This window comes from Pseudophryne corroboree, chromosome 10 (assembly GCF_028390025.1).
Source record: "Pseudophryne corroboree isolate aPseCor3 chromosome 10, aPseCor3.hap2, whole genome shotgun sequence".
NCBI classification, from domain to species: domain Eukaryota; kingdom Metazoa; phylum Chordata; class Amphibia; order Anura; family Myobatrachidae; genus Pseudophryne; species Pseudophryne corroboree.
In genome coordinates this window covers 268,104,628-268,131,986 of record NC_086453.1, presented here as the reverse complement: position 1 = coordinate 268,131,986, position 27,359 = coordinate 268,104,628, and the positions used below count along the sequence as shown (strand labels likewise).

The 27,359-nt window shown below is 44.4% G+C and overlaps 1 protein-coding gene and 1 pseudogene across 1 annotated transcript in view; both read left to right on the top strand.

The window, feature by feature from the left end:
- The window catches only part of LOC134965294 (uncharacterized), a 282,440-nt gene that overhangs the window by 246,797 nt on the left and 8,284 nt on the right, over nucleotides 1-27,359 (top strand). Inside the window, exons 37-40 of the mRNA XM_063941773.1 lie at nucleotides 15,533-15,684; nucleotides 16,115-16,201; nucleotides 20,273-20,419; nucleotides 25,761-25,958. Coding sequence (XP_063797843.1) covers nucleotides 15,533-15,684; nucleotides 16,115-16,201; nucleotides 20,273-20,419; nucleotides 25,761-25,958 — 584 coding nt within the window. The remainder of the gene's footprint in view (nucleotides 1-15,532; nucleotides 15,685-16,114; nucleotides 16,202-20,272; nucleotides 20,420-25,760; nucleotides 25,959-27,359) is intronic.
- On the top strand, nucleotides 14,217-14,335 carry LOC134967203 (5S ribosomal RNA; annotated as a pseudogene).

Here is a 27,359-nt window from a genome sequence, read left to right as displayed (position 1 = left end):
TGGATTGGTGGATAGACCAGAGCCTAAGCCAAAGGTCAGTGTCCTTAGTGCAGCCCAAATACGCTGTCTTGACAACAGATGCAAGTGCCACAGGTTGGGGAGGTCATCTGTTGAATCACACCTGTCAGGGGTTATGGTCCACCCAAGAAAAACTCATGTCTTCCAACAAGCGTGAAATTAGGGCAGTGTGGAACTCGATACATTGTTTTCAGACGCTGCTGGTGCAGTCTCATCTGAGAGTTTTCTCGGACAATGTGACAGTTGTGGCATATTTAAATCGGCAAGGAGGCACCAGAAGTCGAGATCTATGGGTGGAAGTAGCAAAGATTTTGGATTGGGCAGAACAAAACCTAAAGTCCATAACAGCACTTCATGTCCAATTGGAATCCAACTTAGTGGCGGATTACCTGAGCAGACACAATGTATTACCGGGAGAATGGGAGCTAAATCCTTGTGTATTCCAGTTAATAACTCGGAGGTTTGGTTACCCTCAGGTGGACCTGATGGCCACATCTCAGAATACAAAAGTGAAGCGATTCTTTTCAAGATACCAATCCCCAAATTCCAGCGGGACAGATACTCTCTCCCAGAGATGGAACTTCAGCCTCAGTTATGTGTTCCCACCATTGCCAATGATACCTCGAGTTTTACGGAAAATCAGAGAGAAGAAAGCGGTAGTTATAATAGTTCTACCGCATTGGCCAAACAGAGTGTGGTTTCCCACAGTACTCAGAATGGTGATACAGGGTCCATGGACCTTACCAATAGAATCAGAGTTGCTGCAACAGGGACCAATCTGCCATCCGAACCCGCAGAGTCTTCATTTGATGGCGTGGAAGTTGAGCGGTCAATCCTGAGAAGTAAGGGTCTTTCAGAGCAGGTCGTTATCTTACTTATGAAAGCAAGGAAACATGTTTCCTCGAAGTCCTATTATAGAGTATGGAAAAAGTTTGGTGATTGGCTAGGGCATGACGCCGAAATCTCTAAGGTTGCAGTCCCGCAGGTACTGCAGTTTCTAAACGAGGACTTTCAGATGGGTCTTGCAGTATCAACCATCAAGGTTCACATATCAGCCTTAAGTATATTTCTGGATAGAAATCTGTCGGAAGATAATCTGGTGCAAAGATTCTGTCAAGCTATCAAGAGGGAACGTCCTAGGGTCAGATCAATTATACCACCCTGTGACCTGAACCTTGTTCTGAATACGCTAACGGATTCGCCTTTCGAACCTCTGCGGGAAATCTCTTTAAAAATGCTAACCTGGAAGGTAGTTTTCCTCACAGCAATAACTTCAGCAAGGATGGTTGGAGAACTACAGGCTCTCTGGGCTGAGGAGCCCTACTTGAATATTCTTCCAGATAAAATAATAATAAGGAACAATCCAGAATTTCTACCGAAGGTAGTTTCAAACTTCCATATGAGCCAGGAGATCATTCTACCATCTTCCTTCCCATACCCGACGGATGATTACGAAGAGAGGTTGCATATGCTGGATGTCTTGCAGGCAGTCTCCATATACTTAGAAAGGGTGAAAGTCTTCCGGAAAGTTAAAAATCTGTTTGTTTTACACTCTGGAGTCAAAAAAGATGAATCACCTTCTAAAACCACGATTGCTATATCAAGAAAATGGCTGACCTGTTCCAGACCACATTAAGGCACACTCTACGAGGGCTGTGGCTACCTCCTGGGCAAGAAGAGCGCAGGTGTCGATAAAAGAGATATGTACGGCGGCAACATGGTCGTCCATCCATACATTCACCAGACACTATGGCTTAGATGTCTCTGGTGGTCACTTTGAAGAAGCGGTACTCAAGGAAGCACGTGCATAAAAATTATTACTTTAAGCATCATTTGGGCTCTGTGTGGTTTATTTTCCTCCCTACTAGGATGCTTTGGTATATCCCAGAGTAATGGCTGCCATGGAGTAGCGTGGAAGAAAGTAGCAAATTATGCTTACCGATAATTTCATTTCTACAAGATACTCCATGGCAGCCTACAATTTTCCCACCTCAGTATATCTTTGTTTTTTCTTAGGCTCCGTTAAGGAGACACTCAAAGACTGGGGAAGCCAGGGGAGTACGGACCTATATTCCCAGAGGGGGCGGAGCCTAAAATAGAAAAAACTTCCTGTCTAAAACCTAGGAGTAGGGATAAATCCCAGAGTAATGGCTGCCATGGAGTATCTTGAAGAAATGAAATTATCGGTAAGCATAATTTGCTACTATCATTGTCATGGCTTCTTTTTGCAGATCCAGAGTCCTAAATATCAAAATTCTGGAAGGTACAGGGGGCCTAATTCAGACCTGAGTGCAGCAGCAAAATTGTTCTCTAATGGGCAAAACCATGTGCAGTGCGGGAGGGGGGGGATATAACATGTGCGGAGAGAGTTAGATTTGGGTGGGTTATTTTGTTTCTGTGCAGGGTAAATACTGGCTGCTTTATTTTTACACTGCAATTTAGATATCAGTTTAAACACACCCCACCCAAATCTAACTCTCTCTGTACATGTTACATTTGCCCCCCTGGAGTGCACGTGGTTCTGCTCTTTAGAGAACAATTTTGCTGCTGCGATCAGGTCTGAATTAGGCCCAGTATGCAGTGTTCTTATGCAGATTATACACAGGGGCACCATGGATTGTCTAATGTAATGAAAGTGATGCTACAGTATCTTTTATTATTACCAAAAATATAAATGTATTTCCATTCTTATCTGTCAGTTCTGCCAAAACAATCCAGAACCAGCAGGTGAGCACATTTTTGCAGGTTATGTAAAAGTACTTTGTTGTTACTTACAAAACCTGATGATGAATCTAACCACAAATTGTGTTTGGCAGCTTTTATACACATCTGGACATTTATTTTACATAAATAAAAAAAAGTCAGTTCCCCGCACCCATCTCTGCAGTAATAGCACTGGTAGCTACATGGAGGTTTATTGCAATAACCTTAAATTCCCTATGACTGCGGGGGAACAGGAGCATCAGGGAAATGCTTTCTCTTTTGTGACTGGATGTGTTCTGCAACAAAATTCAAGGATACAGAAAAAATGAGAAGCAAAGGATTATTATCATTATCTTCCTCCTCGTTATCACTTGCTAGGTAATCTGACGCTGTTATAGGAGGATGGGAGTGCAGTGTTTGTACAGAGATTTTTACATACTACAAATCTTCAATAAACTATTTATTTAGAAGTGGTGCTGCCTATTCAGTTGGGTAACCTGCACCAGAAAGGACATTGTTTGCCTTATAACCTAAGTATACTTCTCCCTTTCTTTAACAATAGAGCAATTCCTCACAATATTGCTTACTTAGAAAAGGGGTTCAGTATAAAATACCGATGGCCGGAATGCCAGCGGTCACATGACAGACAGCAGCATCCAGATGCTGAAGATCCTGGTATTGGAGGGGGTAAGTATTTTAACCATACCCTAACCCTGCGGGGGTGATGGCTAGGGCTGACCTTCCGTGGGTGGAGGCTAGGGCTAACCCTTGCGAGGTGTCGGCTAGGGCTAACCACCCCCCTACTGCCTAACCCTACCCCTTCCCCAGTGCCTAACCCTAACCCTCCCTTTTCCCGGACCCTGACCATAACCCTGATACATACCTTCGGGATGTCAGCTGTTGGTGTTCTGGTGACATGGTCACATGACTGCCGGCATCCGACCGCCAGGATGCCGAATGCATCCCAGGAAAAGGTACAGATTGTAGAACAGTGCTAAACACTCTTGGATCACAGTAAAAAGGGTGATATAGAAGTTTGGACTCAAATTTCTCTACTAGATTATGCAGAACAGTATGTATAACTATACCTATGCAAACTTCTCTCCTTCAAGTATCCTACTTACCACAATAAACCCATTTTTTCAGATTCTCACCACTATTAAAGGGGTTACAGAAACATAGAATTTGACAGAAGATGAGAACCACTTGGCCCATCTAGTCTGCCCCATTTTTTTTATAACCTTTAAGTAAACTCAACCCTATTTGACCCTTACTTCTTTGTAAGGATATGTATATGCCTATCCCAAGCATATTTAAATTGCTCTACTGTCTTAGCCTCTACCACCTCTGACAGGAGGACTTTCCACTTATCCACTATTCTTTCTGTGAAATCATTTCTCCACTTTCAGTTTTGAGAGCTCTCTTAGGACCTTCTTCTCTTTAAATGTACTTTCATCTACCTTATTTTTATGTAACTTAACTGTGGCCCCTGCTCCTTCTGTAGTTAATACTGAGCTAAAATAATTATTTAAATGATCTGCTATTGCATTGTCTCCCTCCACCAAATTTTTGCTCTCTAGTCTTATTATTCCTCCATTTGATTTTCTCCTTTCACTTATATACTTAAAACACATTTCTCTTAAATCCTAGGGGATAATGGGATTCCATTTAGTACCATTGGGTATTGACAGGTCCACTAGGAGCCATGGGTACTTTAAGAATTTGATAGTGTGCGCTGCTCCTCCCTCTATGCCCCTCCTACCAGGCTCAGTTTAGAAAATGTGCCCGGAGGAGCCAGTCACGTTGCTGGAAGCTCCTGAAGAGTTTTCTGCATTTATTTTTCTGTTTGTTATTTTCAGGCAGGACTGGATGGCACCAACCTGCCTGCTTCATGGGACTTAGGGGGGGAAACGGCCCAACCTCCCAAAGGGTTAATGGTCTCATTCCCTGCTGACAGGACACTAGCTCCTGAGGGAACTATTCGCAAGCCCCACCACAGTGAGCGTACATTCCCGCAGCACGCCGCCACCCCTAAAAGAGCCAGAAGAAAGAAGAGTGGTGAGTACTAAGCCGGAGTCCATTATGGCGGCTTGAGGGTACGGAGACGCACGGCTTCTGCATGGGAATGCTGGGTCTCCATACTCAGTACACAGTGCGGACGCACAGCTTCTGAGGGGGCGAACTGAGTCTCAGTACACTATATGTGTACACAGTACCCAGGCTGGCATTACAAACTTAAAAAGGGGACTGACTCCATTTCAGGCACAAAATAAACTCAGCCAGTATAAAAAAAGAACGGGAAGCCAACGCGCCATTGAAGGGGTGGGACTTCACTATGAGCGGATCCAGAAGCTCACCAGCGCCATTTTCCCTCTGCAGTGGACACAGACGCTGACAGAAAGGGACGCACAGCTATTCCGGAGAGACTCCTGATTACCTATCTCAGTTGGTACCAGGGGTCATAGCAGGGGCAGAGCAATTATTAGTGTACTGAGTCCCTAATCTAGGTACTTAGTCTGCGACCAGGCTAAGCTTGGCATTAGCAGTAAGGGCGCCATGTGCTGGCTCCATACTATCTCTGTGTCTTCCTGGAAGGACTCTTTGTAGGTCAATTGTGCATATAACTTGTACGTGTGTGTGTGTGTGTGTGTGTGTGTGTGTGTGTGTGTGTGTGTGTTAGTGTGTGTGTGTGTGTGTGTGTGTGTGTGTGTGTTGTCACTGTCACAGCATTTAAGACAAAGGGTGTGTTTCATGTAAGGCACAGTGTTCCTCTTCTCCAGGGGGTTCACTACTGTGTACTCAGTGCAGGCTAGCAGGGCAGAGCTAGCTTGGCTGGATTCCATTGAGGAAATGATTTCCAATATTTCTACTAAATTGTCCCGCAATGAGAAAGAGACGCATTACTTAAGAAAATTGATGACTGAGTTTATGAAAAAAGACTTAGTACCCAAACCAGTGTCTCAGTCCCCTGCCATTTGTTCGCAAAAACGTTCTTTGGCCCATATCCTGTAGTCTGACTCTGATGATGAGGGGTCAGACATGGAGGAGGGGGAGGTGGACTCAGAGGTGGCGGAGGCTACTCTGTCACAGGGAATAGAGGCTCTCATAGAGACTATCAGAGAAGTTCTGCATATCCCTGATAAGGTGACAAAGGAGACTAAGGAATCTTATTTTAATATAAAAAAAGAAATCCTCAGCCACTCTTCCTGTGTCAAAGGAACTAAATACCCTGTTTGAAGAACTGTGGGTTAATCCTGATAGGAAATTTCAAACCCCTAAAAGGTTGCTCTCATCTTTTCCTTTTCTTCCTAAAGATAAGACAAAATGGGAAAATCCACCGATAGTGGATGCATCAGTGTCCAGGCTGTCACAGAAAATTGCCGGGGTGCAGCCTCCCTAAAAGACACGGCTGATCGTAGAATTGAGACTACACTCAAATCCTTGTATACAGCTGCTGGGGTGGCTCAGAGACCCACTATAGCATGTGGGTGGATTACTAAGGCCATCGCCAAATGGTTGGGTAACCTACTTGAGGGGTTAGATACCTTGCCTCAGGGGGAGATTATTTTACTCCTGCAACATATACAGGACTCTGCGAACTTTATGATGGAAGCTATAAAAGAAATAGGCTTGCTTAATGCACGCACCACTGCAGCAACTGGGCAGCATAAAATCCTCTTTTAACACTGGCACATAAGGGCATATAGCATACCTCCCAACTGTCCCGATTTTCGCAGGACAGTCCCGTTTTTTGGGGACTGTCCCGCTGTCCCACCCGCGGGCCGCAGTGTCCCGCGGTGGGGGGGTGCAGTTGGGAAGCTCCTGCACTCACTGCTCTGCTTAGCAGAGCAGCGGTGAATAGACGCTGTGCGCATGCGCACAGCGTCTATTCAGTGCAGACAGAGGGAGAGGGGGCATGCCAGCGGCTCACGGAGTGCTGGGCATGCCCCCTCAGTCATGATATCGGTGGCGTGGCTCGCGATTGCGGGTCCTCCCGTGAAGCCACGCCCCTTTTCCATAGCCCACACCCCTTTTCGGGAGCGCACGCGGCGAAGCCGCGCGTGTGTCCCTCTTTGAAGGCGCACAAAGTTGGGAGGTATGATATAGTGCGGTGGCACTGTCCTAACCCCCGCCAGTATAAATATTTAGTAATCCGCACTGAAGAGAAGTGCGCCATTGCGGGGGCGGGACTTCTTCCTCAGTCAGCTAGCACACTACTCGTGCCATTTTTCCCTCCTTCCATGCAAGGATGCTGATCCTTCCTTCACCACTGTATCAGGGTGCAAAACAGGGGGTGCGAAATTAAATTAGTGCTGTGTATATTTATGTATATACTGATATATGAATAAAAGGGCGCTCCAGTTCTGTGGGCATACTTGTTGCACAGTTTTCTGCTGCTGATGCTGGGTTGTGAGCTGACAAAATCCTCTCTGTGTACCTTGACAGATTTTACAGATGGATCTGTCCCCTATAAGCCCCGGAGTGTCTGTGGGGTGTTTGCACACGTGTGTAGCATGTCGGAAAGGGTGGTCTTCCCCTGAGGAAATTTTAGTAGGGGCACAGATGTGTGTGTGTATATATATACTGGGAGTGGATGGATGTATACCCCTCTCTAGAAGAACGCCACGTTTGTATATATATATATATATATATGTAATGTGGTGGTCCTTCCGGCACCACTAAAAATGTTTATGGGTGAAAAAATTGTGTGATAATATAAGCATATGTCTGAGTCTCAGGCACAGCCCTGGAGACAGTCTGTGGAAGAGGTGTTTTTCCAAAGTTCTGTGTTTTCATCCTCACCAGGCCCCTCGGGGACTCCTAACATTCTCTATGTAATGCACACTGATACCGACACGGACTCTGAATCCTGTGTCGACACTAGTTTTCCAGAATGATTCCAAAATTAACTTGGAATATTCAGTACATGGTTGTTGCTATAAGGGTTGTCTTAGACATTACGGAGTACCCTTCTGTACCAACAGAAGAAGGTTTACCTACTGTATGTAAATAAAGAAAAGAAGGAAACTTTTTCCTTCCTCTCGTGATTCCCAAGGGAATTCAGGTTACCTAGCCATTCCCGGCAGTTGACAGGGGGAGTCACCTCCTGTTTTAAGAAGGGCCCTCTAACGGTTAACAAAGAAGTGGCTCTGCCTGCTTCTGGGACATCTGTCCTTAAGGAGCCGGCAGACCGCACGTTGCAGTATACATTAATATTTAATTATACAACCCATGAGACATTACTCAGGACTACATTGCATGTGCGTGGATGAGTGGTGCTGTTGAAAAGTGGTCTGATAATTTTATCATCAAGTATTGACACTAGCTATGGATGAGATTCTCCTGACGTTAGATCATATACAGTATGCTACGGCATCCATGCGTGGAGCTGTGCCAGAGAATTCACCAGTGAAAGGCGCATCCTGCTTCCAAAATAGATTATGGAGTCTCTCCCGTAATCAAGGGGAGACCTTGTTTGGTAGTGACCTCGATGATTTGGTGGGCAGCTACCGCAGGTAAGTCGTTTTTCTGCCGTGTGTCCCTCCACAGACAAAAAAGTTACATCGCTCCAAGTTGCGGTCCTTTCAGCCCATGAGGTACGAATGAAAAAGAAAAAAAAAAGTCTCCCTTTCTTTGCATATAGAGGTAGGGGAAGATAAAGAGGTCCGCCTCTTCGGGATCACAAGAGCAGAAATCATCTCCTGCTTCTGCCAAATCTACTGCATGACGCTGGGACTCCCTTGCGAGAGTCCGCCCCAGTGGGGGCTTGCCTGACACTTTTCAGTCAGTTCTGGGTTCATTCTGGCCGGGACCCGGGGGTTTTACAAATAGTGTCCCACGGATGCGAACTGGAGTTCAAGGCGGTTCCCCACACCGATTTCAAATCGGCCTTACCAGTTCTCTCCCTGACAGGGAGGTAGTGAGCACAGCCATTCAAAATTGAGTCAGGATCAGGTCATTACCCTGATTCCCCTGTTCCAACAGGGAGGGTTTTTTTTTTTATTAAAGCCTCTTTGTGGCTCCAAAGCCTGACGGCTCAGTCAAACCGATCCTAAATCAGTAATATTTCAAATTCTACCTGAAGTAATTCATATACAGGATGGAATCTCTCAGGGCAGTAATCTCCAGTCTGGAGGAAGGAGATTTCATGGTTTCAGTAGACATAATGGATGCCTACTTACATGTTCCCATTTATCCTCCATGTCAGGATTGCCTGAGATTTACAATTCAGGATTGTCATTACCAATTTCAGACGTTGCCGTTTGGTCTATCCATGGCTCCAAGGATTCTCACCAAGGTAATGGCGAAAATGATGGTTCTCCTTCGCAAGCAAGGAGTCACTAGTATCCCGTACTTGGAAGATCTCCTAATAAAGAAGTGTTTCAAGGCCAGGTTGGTGCAGAACATTGCACTATCCCTGACAGTTCTTCAACAACAGCGTTGGGTCATGAACTTCCCAAAGTCATACTTGATACCGACGACAAGATTGCCATTTCTGGAAATGATACTGGACACAGAACTACAGAGTTTTTATTCCAGTGGAAAGGGCTCTGGAGATCCAGAGACTAGTCCCATAAATTCGGAAACCAGCAAGTGTGTCTATCCATCAATGCATACGGTTGCTGGGGATGATGCTTGCGGCCTACGAGGTCATACAGTTTGGCAGGTTACAGGCCAGAGTATTCCAGTGGGACCTGTTAGAGTCCAGATCCCACCTACACATGCTCCGGGGGATAATCCTGTCTTCCAAGACCAGAATCTCACTCCTGTGGTGGCTGCACAACTCTCCCCTCCTAGTGAGGCGCAGGTTCAGGATCCAGGACTGGAACCTAGTGACCACGGATGCAAGCCTCCAAGGATGGAGAGCAGACACACAGGGTAGAAAACTTCCAAGGAATGGGCAAGTCAGGAAACTTGTCTCCACATAAACATTCTGGAGTTAAGAGCCATTTACAACGGCCTTCTACAAGCGGAACATCTTCTTCAAAATCTACCCGTACTGATCCAGTCGGACGATGTAACAGCAGTAGCATGTAGAAACCGTCAGGATGGAACGAATCGCAGAGCGGCGGTGGCAGAAGCCACACAGATTCTCCGCTGGGAGGAAAAGCATACAGGCGCTCTGTCAGCGATCTTCTTTCCAGGAGTAGACATCTGGGAAGCCGATTTCCTCAGCAAACACGATTTCCATCCAGGAGAGTGGGGCCTCCACCAAGAAGTCTTCACAGAGGTGACAAGTCGTTGGGGAGTTCCTCAAGTAAACATGATGGCATCTCGTCTCAACAAGAAGTTTCGGGGATATTGTTCCAGGTCGAGGGACCTTCATGCAATAGCAGTAGATGCACTGGTGACACCGTGGGTGTTTCGGTCGGTATATGTATTCCCTCCATTCCCTCTCATTCCAAAAGTTCTAAAGATCATAAGAAGAACAAAGATTTGAGTGACCCTCGTTGTCACAGACTGGCCAAGGAGGGCTTGATATCCAGATCTTCAGGAAGCACTCATAGGTGTTCCCTGGCCTATTCCCCTGGGTGAGGACCTGTTACAGCAGAGGCCGTACGTATATCAATCCTTACCGCGGATACTTTGACGGCATGGCGGTTGAATGCCTAATCCTAGCCGTAAGGGTATTTCCAGTGAAGTCATTTCCACACTTTTTCTGGCCAGAAAAAGGGTAACATCTAAATATTACCACCGTATTTGGAGAAAATATGTTTCTTGATGTGCCTAATCCTAGCCGTAAGGGTATTTCCAGTGAAGTAATTTCCACACTTTTTCTGGCCAGAAAAAGGGTAACATCTAAATATTACCACCGTATTTGGAGAAAATATGTTTCTTGATGTGAATCCATGAAGGCTCCTATGGAAGGTTTTCAGCTAGGACGTTTTCTCCATTTTCTACAAGCAGGTGTGGATGCGGGTCTAAAATTGGGCTCAATTAAGGTAAAGTTTCAGCCTTAGCAGTTTTCTTTCAGAAACAATTGGCCTCCATTCCAGAAGTTCAGACTTTCGTGGAAGGCGTGTTGCCCATCCAACCTCCATTTGTGCCTCCAGTGGCACCATGGGATCTTAATGTGGTGTTGCAGTTCATTCAATCACATTGATTTGAACCTTTACATAAGCTGGAGTTGTAGTTCCTCACTTGGAAAGTGGTCATCCTGTTGGCCTTGGCATCTGCAAGGTGGAGGTCTGAGTTAGCAGCCTTGTCTCACAAGAGCCCTTGTTTGATCATCCGTGAAGATAGTGCAGAATTGAGAACAAGTCAACATTTTCTGCTGAAGGAACAAGAAAACACTTGGTGAGTGCGCTGTCAACGGCAGCCTGTATAGGGATGGTTAGTCCCTAAAAGGTAAGTACAGGACAGAAAAAGATACTGGCGCCGGCTGGATCTCAAAATAAGGAACGGATACAGATTTATCAATAAAAAATTAATCATACATTTATTAAAATTAATCTAAAAATAAGACATATGTATTGTCAGGAGGGTAATCAGTAATAGAAGTTGAGAGTCTCTCAAATTATCATAAGACCACTTTTGTTTCCATTAAGGCAGTATGCACTGGTAATCTGGCTAGGACTCAGTCCTCCAAGGTATCCTCATAAAATTTCAGAAATAGATATTACCATGGTCTCAGAAAGAAGTCCCCTTGGTTCTCAATTGCAGATCGAGGTCCAGTAGCAGCAGGGGAATATGCAGAGACTCCAGATGGATAATGTTGGTAGGGATCCTAGAGGATTTAAAGTCCAAAGAATTGCCATAGTATGCTCCTGAGGAAGCTGGCGGTGACCAAGACCAGCGAAACGCGTTGAGCCCTTTTTCTTTCTGACCATGGGCACTGCACCTGTTATCTTGAACCATCTGGCAATTATTTGGACTTTAAATCCTCTAGGATCCCTACCAACATTATCCATCTGGAGTCTCTGCATATTCCCCTGCTGCTATTGGACCTCGATCTGCAATTGAGAACCAAGGGGACTTCTTTCTGAGACCATGGTAATATCTATTTCTGAAATTTTATGAGGATACCTTGGAGGACTGAGTCCTAGCCAGATTACCAGTGCATACTGCCTTAATGGAAACATAAGTGGTCTTATGATAATTTGAGAGACTCTCAACTTCTATTACTGATTACCCTCCTGACAATACATATGTCTTATTTTTAGATTAATTTTAATAAATGTATGATTAATTTTTTATTGATAAATCTGTATCCGTTCCTTATTTTGAGATCCAGCCGGCGCCAGTATCTTTTTCTGTCCATTTTCTGCTGAAGGGGTTTCCTCTTTCCACATGAACCAACCTATTGTGGTACTTGTGGCCAATGATGCCTTCGTTGAGTCAAAGTTTCTGGATGAGGTCAGAACTTTGAAGTTTTATGTCGCCTGAACGGCTCCGATTGGGAAAACAGAGACTCTGTTTGTTCTGTATGCTCCCAACAAGTTGGGTGTCCTGCTTCCAAGCAGACCATTGCGCGCTGGATCTGTGGTACGATTCAGCATGCTCATTACACGGCAGGATTGCCGTTACCGAAATCGGTGAAGGCCCATTCTACTAGAAAGGTGGGCTCGTCCTGGGCGGCTGCCTGGGGGGTCTCGGCATTGCAACTTTGCCGAGCAGCTACTTGGCAAACACTTTTGCTAAGTTTTCCAAGTTTGATACCTTGGCCGATGATGACCTTGTTTGGTCATTCGGTGCTGCAGAGTCGTCCGCACTCTCCCGCCCGTTCTAGAGCTTTGGTATAACCCCATGGTTCTAAATGTGACCCCAGCATCCTCTAGGACGTATGAGAAAATAGGATTTTAATACCTACCGGTAAATCCTTTTCTCTTAGTCCGTAGAGGATGCTGGGCGCCCCCGTCCCGGTGCGTACTGTATCTGCAGCATTAATTGTGGTTACACACATGTTGTGTTACGGTTCTTGCAGAAAGACAACGGGCGATCTGGCACAGGATTTATTTAAGTATAATAATTCATAAATTTGAGAGAATAGAACCAAAAATGGACAGTGTGTTACCCTTATTAATAGGGAGAAAAAAACGTATATTACCGTTTTTTCTATAGTATGCTGTCCTAGTTGGTGGTGCACCCAGAGCCAGAAAGTACGCAGGCTTGCAATAGGAGAGAGAAGAAGGCTCTTGTGTGGGCGCACTCTTGAGAAAAAAGTTGATAATGTCTGAAAATATAGAGAATGCTTAAGACATAACTTTTATTATTAATTTTAAAACAAAATTGCCCTTCCCAAAGATCTATGAAAACAATAACGATTTGAAAAAATGTTAAAAATGTTCTGGTCTCTTTATTTCAAAGAATATTTGGAAAGGTTGTAGACATTGAATCGTCATACCCCCATTTCCCCTGACCAGTACAGGGTTTCTGTATTGATGGAACCGGGGGTTGTTCAAAACACAGTTTTTATTAGGAAGGTCCAAATTATTAAACTATAAATAACTAGAACCCGGAAGTGAACAAGCCCTACGGGCGAAACGCATTTTCTGCTGGGGGCTTCGTCCACACAGTCCCACAATGGCACTATCCTGATACCTACTCGGCTTCCCTGTTTTTCTGGAGGAATTGGAGATTCGTAAGCCCCCTCTATCTTGTGGACCCATGCCACGGATAGCAACATTCTATTTAGGGAGATCATATATTATTTCCTTCCCTAATTACACCTGTTATTTTTCAGTGTGATCTTGTTGTTAAGGGGCTTCTCCTTAATATGAGCCAAATTCTCAGTTCTTCTCAACTGAGGCTAGAATAGCGTTATCATAATTTTTTATCTCCTACATATATACCAATAGATCAATTGGCATCTATATTATTATAGATTCATCTTTCTTTTTGTAAACACTGACATTCTTGGTGCATTTTTTCTTTCCATATTGGGACGTTTTTTTCATGTTTTTTTTCATGTTTCTTTTGATGGTTATATACCCTGCTTTGTGTAATTCATTCACAAAGCTCTATATCACCTATAGCTTATATTGACATATGGTTTTTTGAATTGTACTCTACCTGATACTGTGAGAACTTGTTCACATTTTCTTGTTATATCATATATCCCTCACCCTGCAAGGGGTATACCCTCTTCTAATTAAGATTTTCATGTGTATGTTATAATAGGACTTTCAATTACACCAGTATCTAAGGGAGAGACACCAGGGGATTTTTCCCATTACTATTGGAATATCCAGTCCTCTCTGGTTATATTTTGTGTAGCAGTAAAATCTTTTTATTATCCATCTAAAGCAATTAGCCAGTTATATCTAAATTGTTATTCAATAAACTGTTTATCTCATTTCTTCATTCACTAAATTCGTGGACTCTCATCCGTGATTCCCGGAACATTGTACCACACCGGTGGGAACTTTTGAACCGGGGCTAACGTGGAAAGCAGATCCACATATTTTCACCCACTTTACATTCTTATCCTCCATCTCTTCTCTGTTTCTTCCGATTTCTTATATAGGTGCACTCTCATTGGTGTATACATAAATCTCTACTACCGTACCACGCTGTCAGCGCCCGATCTCGTCCGATCTTGGAAGCTAAACAGCGTTGGGCTGGGTTAGTATCAGGAGAGGTGACTGCCTGCGAATACCTGGTGTTGTAGAGCAGGAATTAATTTCCTCCTTCATGTGACATTAGACACCAATAGCAGTATCACCACTAATTCTATCCTGTATTTTTGTCATTATAGTGTTCACAATATTTACAATTTTTTTACTATAATATGATGCCCTCAACTCTGCCTGTAAATATGGTATTTATATGTAATTCAGGTGTATAATCCCTAGAGTGGTGACCGCTGATTACCATTCTAGTTATTTATAGTTTAATAATTTGGACCTTCCTAATAAAAACTGTGTTTTGAACAACCCCCGGTTCCATCAATACAGAAACCCTGTACTGGTCAGGGGAAATGGGGGTATGACGATTCAATATCTACAACCTTTCCAAATATTCTTTGAAATAAAGAGACCAGAACATTTTTTAAAAAAATTCAAATCGTTATTGTTTTCATAGATCTTTGGGAAGGGCAATTTTGTTTTAAAATTAATAATAAAAGTTATGTCTTAAGCATTCTCTGTATTTTCATACATTATCAACTTTTTTCTCAAGAGTGCGCCCACACAAGAGCCTTCTTCTCTCTCCTATTGCAAGTTAGTGTTACGGTTCTTGTCAGCATGTTGCTGCAATTGTTCATGCCGTTGGCTTGTGTTCTGTTGAATGCCACGTTCTGCGGCATGCTTAAGGTGTGAGCTGGTAAGTTGCTCACCTTGGTTTAACAATAAATCCTTTCCTCGAAATGTCCGTCTCCCTGGGCACAGTTCCTATAACTGGAGTCTGGAGGAGGGGCATGGAGGGAGGAGCCAGTTCACACCCTTTGAAAGTCTTAAAGTGCCCATGTCTCCTGTGGATCCCGTCTATACCCCATGGTTCTAAATGTGACCCCAGCATCCTCTACGGACTAAGAGAAAAGGATTTACCGGTAGGTATTAAAATCCTATTTTTTTCCCGTGCAGTAGGTTGTCAACATTTTTATTCATTAGAAATGGAAGTTGGTCAATGGAAATCTTACATCACAGGCAGCAGATGATCTGGAAGAGTCATACAGTACATTTGTAGTAATCCATGCAATGATCCAACAACATTGTCTTCTCTGACCAGTGAATAAAGTGATAAACCCTATTAAATTAATTAATCACACTGTAGAATAATTCTCAAATGTTAGAAAAGATTGATGATATATATTACTAATAGCTCTGAGCGCTCACTCCTATTTGTCCTGACATGTGTTTATGTTCTATAGATCAAAAGAATACATTCACAGATGTAGAAGATTTACAGTCACCCTACCAAGGTGATCTGTCACCTGTACGCCCTGAGGACCTGTCTGCCAGAGAGTTTGTGATATACCAGTATGGGACTTACATCCTGCAGCTCCTGAAATCACATATTAATGTAGGTGCCTGCATTTTCTATATGGTAAATGATCAGCAATACAAATGGGTAGTGTTGCTAATAAAACTGTATCTAACAGCATTTTGATTTGTACTAGTGAGTAACAAAGAACACAATGTTTTCTGATATTGTGGTAACCATCATCGTATTTACGTACTTTCCTTTACAATATTCAATAATATTTAACATATTGGGGGTATTCAATTAACTATCCCCCACACAAGGGGGGTGCAAGGTGCCATTACAACGGCATGTAAACACCGGCAACAGAATTGGAACTCGCCCCCCTCGCAGCTTGGACTTGCACATTTTTGCTTGCATCCCTAGTCCAGCAGTACCACAAGTTTAGCATATAGCCGCACTTACTCTCAAGGGGCGAGAAGATCACCCCAAATTAAATTCCACCCAGCTATGTCATTGTCTTTTTCAGATTGGAGAACTTGATTTGCATGTTGCAACTTGTTTGCCTGGCAATAGCTACAAGGGGAATGCATTCTCTCGCTCTTTCTTCTATCAGGTAAGCCAATAATATATTTATAGTGCTGTCATTTACCTATGAGTAGTGTGATTTATTGTACATCTTTCTGCACTGCAAGTATTGATTAACACATCATTTCACACCTTTAGAAATCACAAAGGAGAACATGCAAACTCCATGCACAGTGGGCACTGATCATAACTGAACCCATGACCCATATTTCTAGGAGGCAGCAATGCTAACCACTGTGCCACAACTCATTGTAATTAGCCAAACCAGTGTTTGGAGGGCATATTTATTGTTTCTTTTTAAAGGAAAGGTTTCCTAATGTTTCTCTAATACACTTGTATTTTTTAAACATGTTTATATTATACACAAAGGGAAATGCGCAGGTGCATAGGTAATAGCTGAGACAAGAAACAACAACTTGGCAATGTTACATGAAAAAAAGGATAACAATGAGTCAGGGGCATCTCTAGAGAGCAGACTCCGTGTGTGGGCCCCCTCCTCTCCCGTAGCCATCGCGCTGCTGCTAGCGCTCTGAGCGCTGTAGATCTACAGTGCATGCGCAGGACTCCAAAAAATGGCAATTTTTTCGGAGTCCTGCGCATGCGCTGTAGACTCTGGCACTGTGCCAGAGTTTCTATTGGTCAGTGCGCTAGCAGAGGCGCGATGGCTACGGGAGAGGAGGGGGCGCACACACGGTCAGCGATGGACTCCGGAAAGGTAAGTATAGGAGAAATGGGTGCAGTGTGTGCGGGGTGGGCCCCCCCGGGACTCAGGGGCCCGTGTGCACCGCACACACTGCACCCATTATAGAAACGCCAATGCAATGAGTACATACATAAATAGCATATACAAGGGAATAAGCACATATGAGACAACAGAAGTAACAATATCCAGAGGTGTCACCGAGTGTGGTGACACCCGGTGCGCACGCCTGATCTCCCGGCGCGCTTGCGTCAAAAAGGGGCGTGGCCTTATGCATAGGGGCGTGTCCTTGCGGGTATTCTGAAAATGTACACTCTGGGGGCGTGCCCACCATCTCCGGAGATGCTGGGCTGCCCCCGGAGACGATGTCATTCAGATCTGATCGCTGCTGTGCGTTTTCGCACAGCAGGTGATCAAATCCGAACTGCGCATGCGTCTCAGCCACAATGCACAGTCGCGTCGGATGGCTACAATGGGCATCGGCGGTCAGCAACGGGATGGTGCAAAGGATCTATTTGCACGGGCATTCGCAAGGTGATTGACAGGAAGAGGCCATTTGTGGGTGGCAACTGACCGTTTTCAGAGAGTGTCCGGAAAAACGCAGGCGAGCTCAAGCGGTTTCAGGGAGGGCGTCTGACGTCAGCTCCGGCCCCAATCAGCAGGATTCAATCGCACTGGAAGAGTAAGTCCTGGGCTGCGCAGAGACTGCACACACTGATTTTGAGCAGCTCTGCTACACATAGGAACGCACACTTGCACAGCGAAAATATACTCCCCCTGTATGCAGTGACTATCTGATCGCAGGACAGCAAAAACCGCAGCCCAGCAATCAGATCTGAATTAGGCCCACAGTCTCCTTGCGCTGTCGGCTCCTCTTATATATACAAGAAGGGGCAGAAGAAACTGGTTCCGGTATGAATGGTCGACCATGTTATGGTCGACAGTCATTAGGTCGACCACTATTGGTCGACATTGACATGGTCGACGTGGACACATGGTCGACACATGAAAATGGTCGACACGTGAAAAGGTCGACGTGAGTTTTTTAACTTTTTTTGGTGTTGTTTTTTGCGTAAAGTGACTGGGAACCCCAATTAGTGCACCGCGTCCCATCACATGGCTCGCTTCGCTCGCCATGCTTCGGGCATGGTGCCTTCGCTCCGCTACCGCTTCGCTCAGCACAGATTACTGTTCCAATCGTAGTCCACGTGGATCGTAAAGTATGGAAAAGTTCCCCAAAAGAAAAAAAAGTTAAAAAACTCATGTCGACCTTTTCATGTGTCGACCTTTCATGTGTCGACCATTTTCATGTTTCGACCATGTGTCCACGTCGACCATGCCAGTGTCGACCAATAGTGGTCGACCTAATGACTGTCGACCATAACATGGTCGACCATGTGAACGGATACCGAAGAAACTCTCTTTTTCTGGGGGCACACTTATACCATGGTACTTATATCACATTGTGGAGCAATATATTCTTTGCAATTGATTCAGATTCTAATTGATGCACCTGTGCTCAGGCCTCCTCCTCCCTTCTCACTTTCAAATGGCTCCTCTTCTATGACAGGAGCCGGGTGCTGTAGGAGACTTTCACACTGCAGCACCTGGCTCCTGTCATTGTGGAGGAGCAGACATTTTGGTGTCACCGGCTAATCAGCTCCTAACTGTCATTTTTCAAACACAGCCTGTGATATGGCAGTTGGAAACTGATTGCCTGGTACTTTATCTCCGTCCACTTTATCTCCATCTAAGGCTTAGTAAATAGACCCCATAAACTCAAGGGGCTGGAATAAATCCAGATCTTTTCACTGCTGTAGAAATGACATGTTAAAGTATTCTACTTCCTCTAGTATATCTAAACCAACTATGACCCATTCAGGCATCAACTGCAAATAATGTAAAAGATGGTCAGTTAATAGGTGGGCTGACTCATAAACAATGATAAAAGGATGCATTAGTACTGGCACACTTCAGACAGGAGGAATCGGGTTGTAATCCTATCAGATACATCTAGAAACAGCGAGGTAATCTATATAATCCAAAATGCATTTCCTTCAGGGGCAAATGCAGGATTTCTGGAGGGGTTTCCAAATGTTTGCTTCTATAGCGATTGACTCCAGCCCATGAAGGATGCAAAATTAGCATGTAACAAGCTATGGGGGGTCATTCCGAGTTGATCGCATGTAGCAACTTTTTGCTGCTCGTGCGATCAACTTGACGCCACCTATGGGGGAGTGTATTTTAGCATAGAAGGGCTGCGATCGCTTGTGCAGCTCTGCCATGCTAAAAAAGTTTCAAGCAAAACAAGACCAGGGTCAGACTTACTTACCCTGTGCGACGGATCCAGCGACGAAGGTCCCGGGATTGATGTCAGACATCCGCCCTCCAAATGCCTGGATCCGCCTGCGTTCGCCTCACCACGCCTTGGAAACGGCGAGTAGAAGTCCCCCGGAACGCCTCCTCCCTGTCAATCTTCTTGCGATCGCGCTAGCGATCAGTTTCTTCTTTGTTCTGGCCACTGCCCGGCTATCACAGGAGCTAACAAAACTGCTGCTGCGAACAGGACTGAAATAGGCCCTTAACCTGTATTACAAATTGGCTTTGAATTTATTATTGGGTGCCAAATCCCAATTTTCAGTTGCAATCTACCAATTATGAAACATAGGGGGTCATTCCGAGTTGTTCGCTCGTTGACGATTTTCGCTATACTGCGATTAGTCGCTTACTGCGCATGCGCAAGGTTCGCAGAGCGCATGCGCTTAGTTATTTTACACAAAAGTTAGGTATTTTACTCACGACATACCGAAGCTTTTTCATCGTTCTGGTGATCGTAGTGTGATTGACAGGAAGTGGGTGTTTCTGGGCGGAAACTGGACGTTTTCTGGGAGTGTGCGAAAAAACGCTGGCGTTTCTGGGAACGCGGGAGTGTCTGAAGAAACGGGGGAGTCTCTGGGCGAACGCTGGGTGTGTTTGTGACGTCAAACCAGGAACGAAACTGACTGAACTGATCGCAATGTAGGAGTAAGTCTGGAGCTACTCAGAAACTGCTAAGAAATTTCTTTTCGCAATTCTGCTAATCTTTCGTTCACAATTCTGCTAAGCTAAGATACACTCCCAGAGGGCGGCGGCTTAGCGTGTGCAATGCTGCCAAAAGCAGCTAGCGAGCGAACAACTCGGAATGAGGGCCATAGTCCTCTGACATATTTAGCCTTTAGTTTGCTGTCACAGTAAATAGAAGAAAATAAACTGTCAAGATTGAGACCACTGCTTAAGCAAAATGAAGTGTGTTTGCTTTTGTGAGCCTACAGTGTATTATTATCGGACATTCTGTGTGTCAGACACAATACATTGTTTAGCGATGAGATGCGGACTGATGTGTGCAACATTTATTTACAGAGTTCTGAAAATGAGCTGTTTGTTCTACGGGGATATCTCCAGTCTGCGGGAAGCTTTGTTTTGCTGATCATCCACTGCATTTGTCACATTGCTTCTGGAGGGTTCGATGATGATGCTGATCCATTTTTCCTGAGAAATTTCTATCAGGTAGTACACATGCTACTTAAAATCTGAAAATGGACAACTTTTATAGGGTATTCATTTTCTGCATTATATATAGACAAAGGGTTATGTACAAACCAGGAAAAAATGCAAATATATTAAATGTATTTGGAGGAAATGCACCTATTTGACTGCTGTATATATAGATACAGTTCACAGATTTATTTATTTATTACCAGTTATTTATATAGCACATACATATTCCGCAGCGCTTTACAGAGAATATTTGCCCATTCACATCAGTCCCTGCCCCAGTGGAGCTTACAATCTATATTCCCTACTACATGTACACACAGACACATTCATACTAGGGTTAATTTTTGTTGGGATCTAATTGACCTACCAGTATATTTTTGGATTGTGGGAGGAAACCGGAGTACCCAGTGGAAACCCACGCAAGTACGGGGAGAATATACAAACTCCGCACAGGCAGAGCCATGGTGGGAATCAAACCCATGACCTCAGTGCTGTGCTGTGAGGCAGTAATGCTAACCATTACACCATCTGTACAGATGTGCACCAACATTCCAATTTTTTCTAAACTTGTCCTTGTGTTGCTTTATGCATCATTTTGCAAGTAGAGACATCACTACTAATACCTGCCTACTATGAATGTAGGCCTCCCCTTCAGATATATATTTCCATTTTCTTCTCCCAAAATGTTACCTGCTGGATTGGTATATGTGTTTGACTTCTGCTTAAATCATGAGTATAAAGGCTGACAATAAAAACATCTTTAGTTAATGTGACATATTTGTACATATAGCTAATAACATTGGTTTATGTGTGCAAAAATATGCTCTTTTTATTTAAAATGCACCCAGCTGGCACAAAAGACATCACATAGAAATAATAGCCAGCATACAATTATCAAGACCGCTGGGTGTATAGATTAAGTTGTTTATGCAGTGATGTCGAAAGTTCAAATACAAATGTACAGCATGTTCTCTTTTGTGCAAAATACATGGCAACAACAGATACACACTCCTGCTGCAATTTCTAAGTGTGTCTGTGCAGGGGCTTTGCTCAACATCTTGCAGACATGTGCTCAATAACATTTTATTATGGTTGCGTTCAATGCATCAATCACTTTGGGAGAATTGTGTGGTATGTCTGTATAGAGCATAATATAATTATACACCTTTCACATCGCACAAATAACCCGGTATCGGGTCAGTGTTATTCCCGAGTTAAATACAGGGTCAGTGGCAGCGTAACCAGATTCCCAGGTCGAGGCGACCCGGGACCCGTTTACTAGATAGGGAGAGGCGGCGCGGAGATGAGCTCATCTCCCAGCACCGCCTCCTGCTGGCTCCGCCCCCCCCCCGATGCTGTGGCAACCGACCCGGCAACTTGCCGGGTTGGGAAGCCAGCACATAGTCTCCAATGCCGGATCCCACCCGGGAAGGACCCGTTTCCAATTCCCGGGTGGGATCCGGCACTGGAGATGTGAAAGGGGTATAATAATCATTACCACTGATCACAATTGCAGTACTGGCTCACTACATGGTCCTTGGATGCACAAAGAAACACAATCCACATCTACTTCCACAGTTGCACTGGGCGATACATCTGGTAGAAAGAGTGACATGAATTCTGCTTGGTTTAGATTATTTTACAGTACAGTATACTGTATACTCATTTAAGGAGGAGTATGAAGGGATATCAGGACAGGCTATTACATTTCAATGCGTCACTTTTGTGCTTTTAAAGATTGTAATTACACTGGTTGAAGTACACCTAGAAACATCAGAGAACTTTTTAAACTGATTTTTGGTGCCCACATTACATCCTCCAGCTGACTCATAAATGCTAGGAATAGACATAATTGCTGACAGCACACATTTTGCATAGGAAAAAGAATGAGTGCCCTAAAACAAAGCAGAGAATGTCATTGTAAATGAATCCTCTGCACCCCTTAAATTAATCCTCTACACCCCTTTATTCTAAATTCTGTAACTCACAATTAAATCCTGATTTACAGATTTCCGATATGTGCCCAATTTCTACTCCTTTTTATTATTATTATTATTATTATTATTATTATTATTATTATTATTATTATCCTTTTTTTTATATGACACTGGGGGGGGGGGGGATATAATAGGAAGTGAGATTCAGAAAGTGAGAGATTTTGGGAGAGTTCTGGTTTTTTAAAGTGGCAATCATTTACATGGCAACACCAGGATGATTTTCCATGTAAATGATTGCCACTTTAAAAAAATAAAAAAACAGGAGAACTCACCCAAAATCTCTCACTTTCTTATTCTCACACCCTATTACATTCCCACCACAAGGGTTCTGCAGCACCTAACAAAAGTACATAAACAAATGATCAAAAAAAGAAAAGTGACATACAGTACAAGACCATATAGGACAAGTATATTGTATACTGTATAAATATTTCTGCATAACACTTAAATAAGCATCAGGTTGGCCAAAACCAAGGGTTTGGTGCTGTTGTAGGGAGTACCGAGTCTAAGTAATAAAAGGAAAAGCACATGAGGGAAGAGGGTCCTGCTTGTGAGAGCTTACAATCTAAAGGGGAGGTGCAGACAGACAGGGAGGACACAGATGGGGTAGACAGTAGGCAAGGAACAGAGGGCTATGATGAGAAATTGCTGGTTTTGATGAAGAAGTGGGTCTTAAGAGCTCATTTGAAGTTTTGTATAGCGATGGATAGTTTGTTAGGGAGAGGTAGAGAATTTCAGAGATAGGGAACAGCACAAGCAAAATCTTGGACAAGGGAGTGGGAGGAAGTAATCAGTTGGCAGGAGAGGCGGTGTTCAATTGTGGAGTGAAGTGGCCAGGCAGGAGTGTTAGGGGAGATGAGGAGCGGAATAGGTAAGCAGGGCCGTCTTTTTGTATAGGCTTAGCGGGCAATTGCCCAAGGGCCCCAGGAGTTTAAGGGCCCTAGGCTGATAGATCAGGATCCCCTTTTTGCAGGGGTACCAGATTTTTGAAAATCGGCCCTGGGGAACCGGTTATATCTGACTTCAAAGTAGTGGTCCCCATACGTGCCTGTTAATTGCTCTTCCCAGCCACATATCTCGGGTACTGTATGACTTAGAGTTTTTCTGAGGGTATGCTCCAAAAGCTGACACTCCCCCCTTTCAGTGGACACTAGCAGCTTGTCTCTACTATGCCCAGGACCAGAGATATCAGCCTTCCAGCAGCTAGTCCCTGCATCAGCTCCATACGCCTGGTATGCAGTTTTATATTTTCGTCCGTAGGTTACTCTGACTCCTGAACTCTGATCCCCAAGTCCCCAGTACCTCCTGAAAGGTGGAACGCTCTAGGTTTTTATATAATTGAAAGCTAAGCAATCTATTTCCAGAAACTGCAGATACCTGCAGTCAAGAAGGCTGCCCTCCCACCGGAAAATGATGAATGTTAAGCCCACTCCACTATCCACCCTTCCCCTGCGTATTAAACACCCCCTACCACCCTGGAAGTCATACCGAGGCCCCTTCATTCAGCCCAATGCCCTTCTACAGTTTAGTGTTCTACCACCCATCCCATCTCCCACTGTCTGTGCAGTAAAGGAATAATTAGCAGAAATTACTGCTCCAGGTCCTACATGCTGAGCGGAAGATAGAACAGCCCCCACTGCCCGCGGGACATCAAAGCTGCTGCTGATAGCACCACCACCACCACCACCACCCCCAACGCTAGAGGATAGGTAGGGACCCCAGTGTATTATCTTGCCCAGGGGCCTATGCTGCTGTTTTAGACAGCCCTGTGGGTAAGGGCTTCGTAAGTGAGTGTGAGAAGCTTAAATTGTATTTTAAATGGTAAGGGGAGCCAGTGAAAAGCTTGTAGGAGAGAAGAGTCAACGTAGTACATTTGGAGAGGAATATAAGCCAGGCAACAGCATTAAGGATAAATTGTGTGTGGAGAGAGGTGGGAGTCATGAAGGCCAGATACTGTAGGAGGCAGTTACAGTAGTCCAATCTGGAGATGACCAGTGAGTGGATGAGGGTCTCCCATCCAAGGTGAGACAGGGTCTGACACTGGAAATATTTTTGAGATGGAAATGGAAGGACTGTGAAAGTTACTGAATGTATGGTTTGAAGGAAAGGGGGTAGTCAGGGATAGATAGCACCAAGAGAGCGCACTTGGGAGCTATAAAAAATAGTTGTGCCATCAATAGAAAATTAAATTGCGAGATGTGAGGTTATGTGGGAGTGTGGAAGATGATCAGCTCAGTCTTAGACATGTTAAGTTTAAAAAAGTGCTGGGCCATTCAAAAAGAGATAGCAGAGTAACAGTTGGAGATACGAGTGAGGAGAAGGGGGAAAAGTCAGGGGAGAAAAGGTAGTTATGAGTATCATCAGCATAAACATGATATTGGAAGTCAAAATAACTGCTGAGCTCACCTAAAGATGACATATTGAGGTAGAATAGGATAGGTTCAGCAACAGAACCCTGGGTGACACTTACTGTTATTGGAAGGGTGGGTAAGTGAAGTCATGAGAGGAGACCGAGAAGGAGTATTCAGAGAGGTAGAAGGACAGCCAGGAGTTGGCAGTACCATGCAGACCAATGGATTGAAGGATTTGCAGGAGAACAGGGTGGTCCACAGTGTCAAAAGAAGCAGGGAGGTCTAGGAAAATTAGCAGACTAGCAGCACTTGGATGTGGCAGCAAGGAGGTCATTGCTGACTTTCATGAGGGCAGATTCAGTGGAGTGGAGAGAATGGAAGCCAGACTGAAAAGGTCAGGCAGGGAGTGGGAGGAAAGAAAGATGGCATGGTGGTTGCAGACAATATCCTGAAAGAGTCTGGAGGCAAAAGGGAGGAGAGAGTGTTAGGATCAAGGGTAGGATTTTGTAACAGTTTTGGAGATAAAGGCATGCTAGAAGTTAGAGGAGACAATACCTGATTGGCAGCAATTGAGGAGGTGGGCAAAAAGGAAACAGGCAGAAGGAGAGAGGTAGAGGAGGAGGCAGGAAGGGATAGGTGGAAGGGGAGAGGACTGGATAAGGGCCATGACTTCATCTGCATATACAGGGAAAATTAAGTCAGAGTTGGCAAGATGGATGAGGAGGGGTGGTCTGAGAAAGGAGGAGGCACACTGAGGGTGTGGTGGGGTGTGATGTCCTGATATATGAAATCAATTTAAGATGTGAAATAGGTGGCGAAGTCAAGGGCAGAGATTGAGGAAGGGAGGCAATGACGGAGTAGCAGAAAAAGGAGTTGAAAGTGATGAAGAGACACTGGGGGTTTGAAGCCTGGGAGGTGATGAGGAACACTTGTGAACACATGCTATCCAACCCATGCCCCTCCCAAAATAAAACCAATTTATCTCATTATTTGTTATCCCAGGCAGTAAGGATCTGCTTGACTGAGGGCTTCTTTACAAGATTCCAGTTATCATCTCTATCTCATGATCATAATAACTCAAGACCGTCAGATGACAATATTCTGCCAAAAGAAGAGACATTTTCTAAGAACACAGATTTCATTTCGAAACTTATAGCAATGAAATTTGAATCCTCAAATGGAAAATCTTTATTTAAACAGGTACATAATGAAAAATAAATATTTTTTTTTATTTCAACTACTTGGGAGACAGTTGGGAGGCCACTTAACATTTTCATTGAGCATTCAATGAGCAGTGCACATGCATGACACGATTACTGCCAGGGTAGATTGGAACATCCACATACTGTAATTCCAAATACGCCTGATCACATGACTGCATCGGAACCTGGCTGAAAGGTGGAATGGTAAGTGTCTCTAACTTCAGTAACTTTTTATACACTACAGCCACCAATGAAATGTACTGTATAGTCACACTGATATATCCCGAGGGGTTCCCGGTATTTAACTTAACACTTCGGTACACTCTTAAGGGCCCCATACACTTATGTGACCACATGTCGCAGGCGATCACCCCTGGCAGCCACCCGGGGGGCAGGATTGTCCAAGATACATCGTATGCTGTCCTTTTTCCATATGATGTATCTTGGGCGATCCCAGCCATGCCCCCAGGTCGGACCTGATTGAATGTGCAGCACATTCAATCTGGAGGATCCGAGCCTATGCTCACGGGAACGCGCATCGAATTGGAAACACCTCCAAAATGCCCGATTTCATCCGATATATCGGGCCGAATGCCAAAATCGGATGAAATAGGGCATTATCGCTCTAGTGTATGGAGCCCTTTAGAAATATTAAGGGAAGATGTAATTTCATCGCACACCACTTCCCTTACCTCATTTTACACCAAACTTTATGTGAATCCACCACAGAAACAATACCATCCAGTATAATATTCATTTTGCCTCTTGCTTACCTTATTAGTGTAGGGGACTCACACTTGATAGCCTGGGTAAAAAGATTACAGCTGCCTCTATGGGGTCTATGTACTAAGCCTTGGAGAGAGATAAGGTGGATGGGGATAAAGTACTGGCCAATCAGCTCCTAACTGCCATGTTACAGGCTGTGTCTCAAAAATGACAGTTAAGAGCTGGTTGGTTGTTACTTTATCTCCATCCACTTTACATCTCTCCAAGACTATATATAGACCCCCTTAGTACATAGACCCCTGTCTCTGCTAGTAGCCCCTGCACATGGCTACACATGTCTGTCGGCAGTTAATCCGTCGCGCTGCATCATAGAGCTGTCAGATGTCTATATAACAGGAGGAGCTGAGAACATACAGCTGTTAGTTCTCTGTGGCAACCACGATTCATAGATAGCACAATGACAAGCTGCTGGTCGGGCCCCTTTGCATTGTACAGTGGTGGGAGGCAGTGGGCTGGCCAGGATTGCCTCACAAGCCATGTCACCTCTAATATAAAGGTTGGTTGAAGAGTTAGGCACTACAAAAGAGTGGAGAAGTGGACAGGTAGAGTAATTGTCGATAGTAATCAGCTTCTACCTGTAGTATCATTTTACAGAATGTACTAAATCTTAGCT